Raw genomic sequence first — 13,292 nt, 5'->3', positions numbered from 1 at the left:
TATAGCAAAAATGGTAAAGTGAATTGGTGGGCAAGAACACTTTCTAAAATTGAAATATGGATTTAATTTAATTATTGACTGTATATAGAATTACCTATTATGTATAAGAAGTATTTTACTTTATTTTTTCATTCATGCTTTATATATTTTTAAAAATCTCCCATTCTAATAGTATAAAAACTGTAAAAACATAAATATTTTTATATAGTTATAATGGATTTTGTTAAATAGAATTTGGCTCAAAAATACCGTGTTACAAACTTTTGGGTACTTTTGGCTTACTAGGACTGGCTGTGTTACTTTGCTTATGCAAGCCACATCTCTACAGGACACAGACCTGATCTATTCCATTCAGAGTTTAAAAGTGATCAAAATTACAGAATACCTTAAATCAATTTGCTGGTGATTCCAAATTGGAACTAACTAAACTTTCTGGAAGCTTGTCCTACAATACTGAGTGACCATCTTTTAGAGTATTTGTTTAATAACTTTACCACATTCTGAGCATGGTGTTTTTAGATTGTAACAACATTCAGACTAACATCCTACTATCTATTGCTGAATGAAATCTAAGTCCTGCAAATGCAAAGAATTCAAGAGTAAATATAGAGATTTATGTTCAGCCCACATGGAAGTACTAGTTGGGTACTAGTATATATTAATTCACTGTACATTTACAACTAATTGTTAATTCAGGCCGAGTGTCCCTTCAAATAATGATAAAAGCAAATATTGGATATGAGACATGTTAGTTACCATAATATATTTTCTGGTGTTCAAAATAACACAATTTTTAAGATTCCCAATAAAGCTTATAAAAATAGAATCAAGAGTAATGAGAACGGACAAAGTAGTCTAAAGCATATTTTCAAACCAAACTTTTATTAGACAAGCTTAATTTGTATTTTGCTTTTCTAGTAGGCTTAAAGATGTTACTAGAGATTGGGTTGTGTAGCTTATAATTTTTAATTCATAGAGAAAGAATCGTATTTGAGAAGGGGAGCCTGTATCCTAGTTCGTGTCATTTATACAGATAATGCCATTTTCAAATGTGTGTGTGGTGTGTGTTTCGATGACCTCCAAAAGCCTTATTGTATCAATCTTATACAATGATGACTCCTTGATTATTTAAATTCTTACTTTTTAAAGCTTACTTGTTATTACCCTGCTACTTGTTCATTATAAAAATGTCCTAATTCATGGGAGAAGAGTGCCAGTTGATAGTTCTGTTAAAAATTAAGAATATGGTATTTGGGAAGAAAAGTTTGAAATTCAATATGTAGATGTTTCAACACAGTAATATCACCAGTTCTTTAGTAAGTGTTTTTAGGGAAGTTGTAGACTACTTTTATGGTGGAAACTGTAGTTTAGAGATGCAAAACTTAAAATGTTTACATCAGTTTATATTGAATGTCACAATCTCATAGAAGGAAATGTAGTTTGATATTTAAACTAGATTCCCAGGAGACAAAATTTGAAAAGAAACTAATTGACTTTGTGCCCAGGAGACTTGGTGTAATATTGATTATTATTAAGAATTGATACACTTTTCCTACATATCAAATTATTGGACTTTTAAAATGTCATTGTATAGTCATTCAACTGAGTTTTGTTTTGTTTTTAAAAATAGGGCTTAGCATCGCTTATTTTATTTACACTTTCGTTGTTATAATATTTAATTACACATGGATGTATGCTTTACATAAGAAAAAGTTTATAAGTTATTTATGCTATATTGAAAGTCATCTTTAGACTCTCCCAGATATGTGTAGCATATTTAAAGTAATTACAGGACCAAAGGAAAAGCACCTTTATCAAAATCTGGTCCTATGTGCCTTGCTTTACCAAATACCTGACTTTTCTGGAGGATATTACTGTAATTCACTACTTTGGACACATGGGGAAATTGACGTTTTATGAATGACTTTAATTCAATTTTTTGGATATTTCAACATTTGCTCTTTAAATTCATTATCTAACAGAATATTAAAATAGGTATATTATTATAAACATTAGTAAACAGTACTATTTAAATTATGCACCATTGTTCCATCATTGAGCTTTTGAAACTTTAACAAATGTATATAGCTGTCATTTGGTTGTTTTCTTATTATGAAATATAATTTACTGTGATTTTAAAAATATTTTTTTAATGGTTTAAATTCTGAATTTGTTTATATGTCTATGTATTTCATTTGTTAGAAAGATTCCTTTGAGTTTGGGAATGTGATTTGTATATTTAAATTTTTTATGGACATCATTTAGAAGAATGTATAAATTTGTCTTTTGTTAAATGGCTTTTTAATGGATCAGTTTCTCTTTGTCATTTTTTGGTATCCAGTTATCTATTTAGTAGATTTAAGAAAAAGATTTTCATAATTAACCATATAAATTTCCTCCTATATTTCCTTGTTTCCCTTGTCACCTGTGTTTGACTTAACTGATTTTAGACTCCTTTCTATATATCAGAAATGACTCCCTGATCCTTTCCATATCTCTCTAGTTACCTTTATCATGTGTGATCTTCCTTTTTTCTAGCCTATGCTCTAGCATGGAAGACTGGATTTTATTTAAACTAGTTAGAACCTCTCTATCTGTGTGATAATAGCCTAATTTTTTGTTGTTGTTTTAAATAAATTATCTCTTTGCTAGCCTCAAGGTTAAGTAATTACAGTAATTGGTACATATTTTCTTCAAAAATCATTGAATATAATTGCTTCTATTGTGACTATCAATTCAGTGCATAGAGATCAAATAATAAGCAATATAAAGGATTTCATTTCCATCTCTATTAGTGAAATAACCTTGTACAAAATGCTTTGTTTTAATAGATCACTAAAGAGTATCAGCATTTAATTTATTTATTTAAGAATATCAGCATTTTAGAAATGGATACTTTGGTTTCTTCTTGTGAAAAGAATTAACTGAAAATCTTTACATCTTTTCGGAATTGGAATACTTCTTTTATTGGAAGTATATCCAATCCTTGAATCCCAGTGCTATGCAAATACACCTCATAATTCAAATCTTATAGATAATTACTGCCATTCAATAGAGTCAGATAGTGACCAGCATTAGTAAATGGTGTTTCTTACAGTTCTTAAATTTGAATTCCTTCAAAGCAGGATTATTACATACATATTCCAAAAAAGAAAATAGCAAAGAGAAAATAACTTGCCTTCAAACCCCAAAGATGTGAAATTCTACTATAGTAGAGAGTGTCTTGGTGACTGCAAATTCACGAGTTTTCCAAATTTACCTTCAGGTTCAATAATTGAGTAGAAAGACAGAACTTCCTGAAAGCTATTACACGCACAATCATGTTTATTACCAAGAAAGGATGCAAATTTAAACGAGCCAAAGGAAGAGGCATATAGGGTAGAATCTAGAAGGGGTCCAAATTCCAGTTGTCTACTCCCTGTGGGGTCCTGGACAGTGTTATCTACGCTGGCCACAGTATACACACAGTATTACCAATCAGGAAAGCTCACTCATGCTTTGGTGTCCAAATTTTTATTGAAGCATTATTACTTGGCATGATTGCTTCTTTGCCCACATGGTTGAATTCTCCAGCTCCCCTCTCCCTGGAAAACTGGCTGACATCAAGTTACAGGCATTCATCCTGAGTCATCTTGTTAGCATTAATTATTAGGTATGAGGTCCTAAAGATGTAGGCCAGAACTTTCTTTGGGTAAACCCAAATTCCTTATTACACAGTGACCATTTATGTCTATACACATTCTTCTGAATTGATGAGGAGACACAAGTAATGAGAGTTGTTTATAGAGACTTTCACACTTTATGATTTTAATTTCAGAAGTGTTGTCAAATGATTCTGAACATATGACTTGAGGGTAGAAAAACGTTTATAATCTGATACAGTGCTAAGTAGCACATATAGTATTCATTTAGCTTTCAGTTCTGATGTTAAATGACTTTATAAATGCTGAACTATTTTTTTAAAGAACAATAAATTATACTGTATATTAATATACAATTTTGAGCTTATTTGTTATTTATTTTATTTTCTGCCATTTGAAAATTACAACGTGAATGTCTCTCTGGAAGAACTTCTTGCTTTTACTGATACTTATTTTTTTAAAGTATGTTACATGGTAATACAGTATTTTATTCTGTCCATTAACAACTAATATTTGAGAACATTTATAATTTAATGGAATTTAATCTAAAAGAAGTTCAACTTGCTTTTTTGACATTTCAATACTGGGTATAATTAAGAGAGATAGCCACAATAGTTATGGTCAAAATTATTACATCAAAAACATAATAAATGCTTGGTGTTAGTCTGTATAGAATTCAGTTTTTGGCATAAAATTCTTTGGTTGTAAGAAAGAACATTTGGTTTACTTCACTAATAGGAATGTCTCTTAATGCTGGTATGGCCTTTTCTTAGTATTTCTTCTGCTCTTGATTTTTAGCATAGTTATCTATGATTGTATGAATGGAGTTGAATGGAGAGGTACTCATCATGTTTATCGCAAAAAAGGGTACATAACCAATTACTATAGTAATGACAAGGTACGTGGGCAGTGCAACCACCCAATATTTTTGAGACCAGTAGGTTAAGCCTAAGGAATTTAGCCAAGATTCAGGAATAAAAGCCCACAAGATACATACTGTGAAGCCAAAATGAGAGCTTAAGAACAAAGCCATAAATATCACTCCTTCTGGCAGTGGTGATGATGAATTTTCCACCGTTTTCCCTGTGGCTATAGACAATCTTGGGTCCTTCAAGCACACTTAGGCCCCTCCTGGCAGTTCAGCCACTTCAGCACCAAGTCAATTTTAAGCTAATTTCAAATTACCATTAACCATCACTATTATAAGAAAAAGTTAACAGAATAAAACTGATAGCAGTAGTTCCTTTGGCTTCACTGTCAATTAGTAAGTCCGCATTTCCAATAATCCTTTGCTAGGGTTAAGCAGCAGCCCTCCATTGGATCTAACCAATTTTTCATTTATGAATTTATTCGTTTAGGATTTCTAATATGTAAAAATAACTTCTTTAAAACAAGTAACATATTATTCCTTTGGAAATAGTTTACCAGAGAAATACACTTTCAACCTTTTTTAAGTAGACCTCACTGAAGATTTAAAAGAACAATGGATATTGTTACAGTGTTTGGGAGTAATCATCTGAAAATACACTCTTGTTAAAATGTGCTTGAAATGTGAAGTATTTAAGGGGTTTAGTTAAATTTGCTAAATTAGACAAGTATTTTTAGCAAAATCTGTGAATGTGCTTGTTTTATGAGTTTGCTCTTTGTTTTAAAAGCCACTGCATGTTCAAAAACATGATTTTTAATAATTGAGAGTTTACATTTTCTCCTTTAGGCTAAAGTTTTATTATGTTCTATTTTATTCTGCATGGATAGTAAATACAGCAATTAAAAATTGTGATACTACGGGCTTTTTCTAATATATGCAAGCTCCTTTAATAGGTTTTCTAAATATTATAGCCAAAGTAGAGTTATATTTGTTGGTTGATATAGGGTTATAGAAAATTTTGACAGAGATGAGCCCATGTTTCAATTTATGATTTTGAAAATATTGCTGTGAATTTTAGAATTTTAAAACCTGAAGTTCACTTTGGATATTATGTACATAATGCCCCAAATTTCCATTACTTAATATTATTTGTCTCCATTTACTTTATAGGCCAGGTTTGTTTTGTTTTTGTTTATTTCATTTTTATAATATTATTGCCATTTTAATGGCTTCAATCATGCTATGACAGGTTTTGCCAGGTTAGGTTTGAAAAATTCATGGGTTTTCTCCATCCATTCATGAAGTAATCATCGTTAAAGACTCTTTTTTCCATTTAAATTTCTTCAGCTTTTCATTTTGAAAAAATTTAAACATATATAAAAGTTGAAAGAATGGTGTAGTCATTACTCTTCACCTAAATACAACATTACTAACATTTTACCATACTAGCTTCATCCGGACACTTGACTCCTAAATACTTCAGCATCCATTTCCTAAAAATAAGGACATTTTCCTCTTTAACTCAATATCATTATCATACTTAAGCAAATTTAAATTAATTTGATTGTATCATCTAAGTTCATATTCAGATATTTCCAACTGTCTTTAAAAACAACTTTACATTTTTTGTTTTGTTTTGTTTTGTTTTTGAACAAAGATGCAGTTGAAGTTCATACTTTGTATTTGATTGCCTTCTTAGTCTAGAAGATCCTTCCCTGCACCCTCTTGGTTTTTTTCCCCCCATGATGTGACTTTTTAACGAATCTAAATCACTTTGCTCCTGTCCTTGATCTGTTTATATCCTTTGACTTGTTCCCTTTATTCTTTGTATTTCCATTGAACTAGAAGTGGAGTCTGTAGGTTTGATTAGCTTCAGCTTAAATGTTTTTGGAAAGAATATTTCATAGGTGATCTTGTAGATTTTATATTTTATCACATTGAAGAAACATAATTCTAGGTTATCTCACTAATGAAGACAATAATCATTTGGTCAAAGTGTTGATTACCAGATCTTTCCATTATAAGGTCATTTTTTTTTTCTGCTTAGTAATTAGTAATCTATAAGGCAATGTTCCCTAACAGCCTTCAATAAATTTAGTATCAATTGATGATTCTTAGCTGAATCATTTATTACACCACACTGAGTTGCAAAATGGTGATTTAAAATTTTTGAATTTTCAGGGGTGCCTGGGTAGGTCAGGTGGTTAAGCATCTAACTCTTGATTTAGGCTCAGATCATGATCTCAGGGTCGTGAGATCGAGCCCCGAGTCAGGCTTCATGCTGGGCTTGGAGCCTGCTTACGATTCCCTCTCCCTGTACCCCTTCCCCCCTTGCACACTCTCTCTCAAAAATAAAATAAAAATAGATTTTAAAAATTAAAAATTTTAATTTTCTGATTTTCTTCTGCTATTAGTTTATATTCTTCTATTTAAAAAAGACTATTTCCCTTTTTCCAGTGCTCCCTCTTTTTTCAAATATCACTAGGTGTTCAAATTATTCAATGTTATCTACAGTCACAGTTCTTTTTGATACTGTGAGCCAACAGCCAGTGGAAATCCCTGTAGGCCAGCTTCTGTGTCTTTTAGACATGACCACATTAGTCTGTGAGTTTTTCCTTGCTTCAGTCACAAGATGTCCCAGGGCCTACCTTGTACTTGTCCCATCCCAAACCTGGAATAGCCCTATTCTCTTCAAGGGGAATGGAATCTGGACTCTATTTGCTTTTAGACCATTTCAGTGGACAGAGCTAGGAAGTAAATTTCTTAAAAGGTCATGAATTCAAACTAATACTTAACATTTAGCATTACAAGTTTTTTTTTAATTTTATATTTGCCTCTCTTTTACAGTGAAAATCCTTGTTCTGAGCAACAGTGTATTTGTTTATATGTTTTATTATGTAGCGTAGTTTTCAGTAGTACAATACCAGTATTACTAATGGTAAACATACTGAATAAAATTTAAGATTTCTTTGCAGTTCTTTTTGTCCTTAGACTAATAGCCCACTAAGGGTGTATAGTCAGAGTAGTGTTCAAAAGTTAATGGAAATCATTCTTTTCTCTACATGGTAATGTGACATAACTAGGTTTGTTTTTGTATTCACTTTTAGAATTTACGTAAAGATTTTTATTCTATTTTGAATATGTAAAGGTTCAAAGTTAAAGCTACATAAAAAGTATACTCAGAGCTAAGTCTAGCTGTTATGGCTATCCGTCCATCCCATCCTTAACCACCCCCAAAGGTAGTATTTTCACTAGCTCCTAGTTTGTATTTCCCGTGTTTCTTTTTGAAAAACAATCATGTATGTTGCTCTATTTATTGTTTCTTTTGCTCTGTGGAGTGTGTTCTCTTCTTTTAAATGTTCTTATGTTTAGAAATCTTTGCATGTTCTAGTGGTTACATTTTATACTGTTAGCATTTTATGTAATGCTCTTAGAGCCCCCATTTTTTGCTTGTCTAGGCTATTGAGCTTGTCATCTTTAAATGTTGATTCCCATCTAATTGCCTTGTGACAACCAATGAACTTATTCTACTCCTTCCTCTAATCTTCATATTTTTTAGTTCCCTTACTTCTGTTTGATTAGAGCATATATAACATTTACACACTATTTTCTCACTGTAGTGCCTGCTTTTGTTACTATGTGGGGCTCGACCCCAGGACCCTGGGATCACGACCTGAGCTGAAGGCAGACGCCTAATTGACTGAGCCACCCAGGCGCCCCTCAATATTAAATATGTTTTAAATATACTTAATACTCTCCACTAGTACTTTTGCTGAATCCTTCCCAATCAACTCATGGCTGGATAGAGCTCTTCCAGTAAAGTATACAAGTAGAGTTTCTAAGCACACTGTTCCTCAAGTCTAGCATACAGAAAATTTCTTCTAGAATCTACACACTTTTTTTAATTTTTTTAATTTTTTTTTTTTTTTTTTTTTTTGACTGAGAGAGGGAGCACAAGGTGTGGGGGGGAGTGAGAGTGAGAGAGGGAGAAAGAAGCAGGGAGCCTGATCCTAGGACCCTGAGATCACGACCTGAGTCAAAGGCAGATGCTTAATGGACTGAGCTACCCAGGTGCCCCAAGAATCTAGATACTTAAAGTACAGCTTGACTAGATATAAAATCCTTGACTCAACCTTTCTTGAATTTTTTGGAGAATGTTGCTCCACTGTTGTGTTGCTTGGTTTTATTGTCATTCTGGCACCACTTTATAGTTTTCTCCTTTGGAAATGTTAATTTTGTTTGTTGTTGGCTTTTGTCTGGAGGCCCAGATCATTTTTTCCATGTCCTCTTCTCTCTGACCCTTTTGCTTTCTTTTTTTGTTCTCATAACTGATTTATGCTTCTCCATGTTTCTTACCTTCATTATGTCTTTCTTAGGAATCCTATAATACAGTATTCATTTTTTTAGATGATTTTATTTTTTCAGTATATTGCCTGAGTTTCATCAACTCTCACATCTTCCTGCTGGGTTTTAAACCTTGTATGTGTTGCATACTTTCACATCTGCAGTTGTATATTTAATGATATTTAATTCATATTGGAGTGTTGTATGTAATTTTTCACTGCTTCACATTTTCTAGAGGGTAGTATTTTCTTTTAATTGAAAAGTCTTTATTTTCTAATAGTAGCCTTGTATGGGGTTTTGGTGGCTTTTTCTGTTTCTGATAAGATGTTCTGGATTTTCCTGGATCAGCAAGAAAAGGTGGTTCTATGGAAGGGAGGGGTGAAGGGATGTGGGTGACTCAGTTTTATAGTTAAAGAAAGCCCTCTTCTGTTAATATAGTGAAGTGCAGTTTCTTTAATAAATGGTGCATTTTGAGGTTTGGATTCTGTGATACAATCTCAGTTTCTTTAGGAATATTTAGCTTCAGCCACTTCTCTTCTCTGCAAGGTATTCCTGTACTTTCCAAGGAGCCTCATGAAGTGTTCTTATGAACGTTCCACCTTGGTTCTTACCTGTTTTCAAGCCTGATTTTTGGCTTTTTCATTATTTGGGGGGACTCCCAATATCCTTCAAAATCATTACCTTTTGCTGATGCTGGCAAATGCTAGTTTCTGTTGACTGTAACCAAAGAACCCTGACACACTAACCACTTAATGTAAAGTTTGTGAATCTCCATAACCCCAAATCATATACAAAGCCACAAATATATAAACAACAGATCTGTTAGAACTGATCTCTCTTGTTTACTGTTGCAGCTCTTCTAGCACAAAGCCTGGGACATTCTGGACATTCAATGTGTTAAATTTCTCATTATTACATTATTTCCAACAGCACTTGCCATAATCTGCAATTATCTTCCCTTTGTGTTTGTTTCATAACTTTGTTCCCAGTGTAATTAAGCTTCATGAAGATATATACGATTCCATGTATGCATGTATCCTCAGTGTCTAGTAAACTATTGACAAACACTTATAGGTACTCAAAAATATTTTTTGAATGAATAATAATCAGTTCTTTAGGATAGTAAAATTGGTATAGCTGGATGAAATATCATTCTGTGGGGCTATGAAAAGTCAGAGTAATCATACAAATTATCTTAACCAGCCCTCTACATCCATCCAAAACAAGCTCCTCAGAACTTAGTTATGAGATCTTGTCATGACCTTCTCTAAGGAGCTTCAGGTTGGGGCTCAATTAAATGTTTCAGCAAGAGAATATTTTTGAACAGATGATGAGGGGTGCCTGGTTAGCTCAATCAGTAGAGCATGCCACAACTGATCTGGAGTTCAAGCCCCACCGTGGATGTGGAGCCTACTTAAAAAATAATAATAATAAACAAATGATGAGTTTCCTTGTTGATGGGAAAATGTAACTTGAACTATCTATCAAGGTAAAATGCCTTTGTTTTCCATTTCCAGTCAAATGTTCTATATAGAAATAGAAGGAACGGAAAATTCAAATTTATTTTTTAACATTTTATTTTGAAATAATCTCAAACTTACATAAAAGTTGCAACAGTTGAGGCACCTGGGTGGCTCAGGTGGTTAGGCCCCCAACTCTTGATCTCAGCTCAGGTCTTGATCTCAGGGTCCTGAGTTTGAGCCCACCGTGGAGCCTACTTTAAAAAAAAAAAAAGTTGCAACAATAATACAAAGAACACATTCCCTTTACCCTGTGTATTAGCTATCTACAGCTATATTATAAATTACCCCCAAATTTTGTGGCTTAAAATAAGTACTTTTTCTCTTATAGTTTTTGAGAGTCAGGGAACCCAGAGCAGCTAATCTAGGTGGTCCTAGCTCAGGATTTCCTGAAATTGGAGTCAGGATGTTGGCAAGGGTTGCAGTCGGCTGAAGGTTTAATCAGCACTGGAGGATCTGCTTCCAAGACTACTTACGTATCTGTTGGTAGCAGACCACAGTTTCCGGACACCTAGACCTAGACTTGAGCATCATAATATGGCAGCTGGCTTCCCCAGACTTGAGCCCAGAATGAATGAAAAAGAGACCTAGCAGGAAGATGCCATACGTTTTATGACCTACCTGCTGATGTCAAAGCTGTCAGTTCTGCTCCATCCTATTAGAAAAGAGTCACTCAGCCCAGTCCTACACTGAAGAGGAGAATGAGATCCCATCTCTTCCAAAGTACATCACTGAATTTGTGAACACATCTTAAAATCACTGTACTCAGAAACCTACTTTTAACAACTTGCCTTTTTGTCACTCTTACCCCCTCCTCACATATACAAACATGTTATCTCCTATTTGAGAGCAGGTAGCATGCATCACATCCCTTCACTCCTGAAAACTTAAGTGTATTAAGAAAAGGGGTATTATAACAGTTATCAAAATCAGACTTAACATTGTGATACTTTAATCTGTAGTCCGCATTTCACTTGTGTCAACTGTCATTTCTAGAATTTTACCCCCATTAAGTTGATTTTTAAACAATATAGTAAAACAAGTGGTGGGTTACAAAGCGTAACATAGGTTATGTACGTTTTTATTGGCAGGAAATAAAAGGTCCTGGGACTAAGGAAGCTGCTGAAAACGCATGCTGCAGTTGAGCGGGGGGCGGGGGGGGGTGTAGAGCGTGGGGCTGTTAGGGGGAGTAGGGGGTGAGCACGAAGACAAAATATTGTTTCTGAAAAGTCAGTTTATCCTTACCCACTATTTCTGGAAAACGATTTCAACTGTTCCCTTCGTCACGGTTGGAGATAGGGATAATAGTTGAGGACGCCTAGTCATATTTCCAGTGCAACCATTCATCAGCCGTATCTCCACGAGCAGGTAACTTTTAGAAACTTACATTTCATCAGTGAAGGAAGGACTATAAGGGTCCCTACCTCCCAGGACTGTTGTGAGGAGTGAGCGAGCTGAGGAGCGGGGAAAGCACAGCGTCGCACCAGCCGCAAACCTAGCGGCTTCCCTCTGGACTTCCCTCCCCGCGCGGCGAACGCCAAGCAACCGAGAGGGCGGGGCGGCGTCACGTGGGCGGGGCGGGGCGGGCTCCTCCGCGGATCGCACGATGTGACGCGCCGCCGGAGGCAGGCCGGGCCCTCAAGATGGCGGCGGGCGCCCCGAGCGGCTCGGCCCGGCAGTAGTGGCGGGACGGCACTCGCCGCTGGGGCCGGCCGCCCCGGGAGTGGCTGCAGCAGCGCCAGGAATCGAGGATGGTAAAATGACCCAGGGGAAGAAGAAGAAACGGGCCGCGAACCGCAGTATCATGCTGGCCAAGAAGATCATCATTAAGGACGGAGGCACGGTGAGCTGGGGTACCGCGCCGGGGAGCGTCCCTCGGGCCCCCCCCATCCGATCTCTGCCCCCAACGCCGCCGCCGCCAGCCGCCCTGAGTGCCCCCGCCCTCCCCCACCCCGTCGGTGCTGCCGATGTCTCAGCCTCCTGGGCTCTCTTGTTTCTGCTCCGGGGCTTTCCTCTCTCGTCCCGGCCTGCGGCCTTCGGGGCCCATCCTCTGGGGGAAGCCGCTTGCCTCTCCCGCACCTGCCGCCCTATCCTCCGGTGGCCCCTGGAGGGCCTGCGGCCTCGTTCCCCACGTGCGCCTCCGCGGCGGGCTGGAAATGACGCCCGGCTCTCCGCCGGCCGGCCCCTCGCGTAGCCCGGGCGGTGCTGGTCCCGCCGCGCCCCTCGCCTCCGCAGCCTCTCCTGCGCCGCCGGGCCCCGCGCTGCCGTCGCGGCCCTTTCGAAGGTGCTGAGAGCAATCCCTGGCTTCCCATATGCTGCTTACCGGGTGGCATCTGGCGCGTCGACCCCGCTGGGGCCCCTTAGTGCCTTCGCTTTCTTCCACCTCGTTCTGGGTCAGTGCTCTTAGCTCCTTCCAGTGCGGTAAACACTGTCAGACGGTGGGCTTTCCTCTTCACTTCCGGAGGTCAGAAGCGTGACGGAGGACGCCAGGGGCCTAGACTTAAATCTGCTGGTTTCCAAAGAACAGTAACCACCCTGTTCTTTGGGTGGTTAAACTCACCTTGCTTATTTAAAACAAAAGATGCTAAATAGAGTTATCATGGCCTGAGGATTAGAAGACACTTTGAAAGGAAGAGAGAGGGTAAGAAAAAATTGTGCTTTTTAGAAACAGTTGTCATCACAACTTTATGCAGTGTGCTGTAGTTAACCAGCAGGGGACGTAGGATTTTTAATTGAAAATTTAACTCGCCTATACTTTTTTATGCCGAAATTTCTCCGTTGCTACACTCTCCAGTCTTTGTTGCATTCTTTGATATCACGTTCTGAAATAGAATGCAAAGGTAAAACATGTTTCACTTTCCTGAGAAGTGTGCAGAAATGATACCTCTTATTCCATGTTTATATTTATTCTAAATATAT

The 13,292-nt window shown here is 36.7% G+C and overlaps 1 protein-coding gene, 1 long non-coding RNA gene and 1 pseudogene across 2 annotated transcripts in view; 1 reads left to right on the top strand and 2 right to left on the bottom strand.

Moving 5' to 3' along the window:
• Positions 1-4,317: 4,317 nt before the first annotated feature.
• LOC103669391 lies at positions 4,318-5,318 on the bottom strand (annotated as a pseudogene).
• Positions 5,319-5,556: 238 nt separating this feature from the next.
• Positions 5,557-11,909, bottom strand: LOC121102053. The gene is made up of 3 exons (XR_005834095.1): positions 11,619-11,909; positions 10,455-10,570; positions 5,557-6,002 (listed from the first exon to the last, which is right to left on the bottom strand). It is a non-coding gene; the product is annotated as an uncharacterized LOC121102053 (long non-coding RNA).
• Positions 11,910-11,992: 83 nt separating this feature from the next.
• The window catches only part of MFSD14A (major facilitator superfamily domain containing 14A), a 39,442-nt gene continuing 38,142 nt past the window's right edge, over positions 11,993-13,292 (top strand). Inside the window, exon 1 of the mRNA XM_040626992.1 lies at positions 11,993-12,216. Coding sequence (XP_040482926.1) covers positions 12,133-12,216 — 84 coding nt within the window. The 5' untranslated portion in view covers positions 11,993-12,132. The remainder of the gene's footprint in view (positions 12,217-13,292) is intronic.

This window comes from Ursus maritimus, unplaced genomic scaffold (genome assembly GCF_017311325.1).
Source record: "Ursus maritimus isolate PB19 unplaced genomic scaffold, ASM1731132v1 scaffold_12, whole genome shotgun sequence".
Lineage (NCBI taxonomy): Eukaryota > Metazoa > Chordata > Mammalia > Carnivora > Ursidae > Ursus > Ursus maritimus.
Note: the sequence above shows the minus strand (reverse complement) of the source record. Positions and strands in the feature narration are given on the sequence as shown.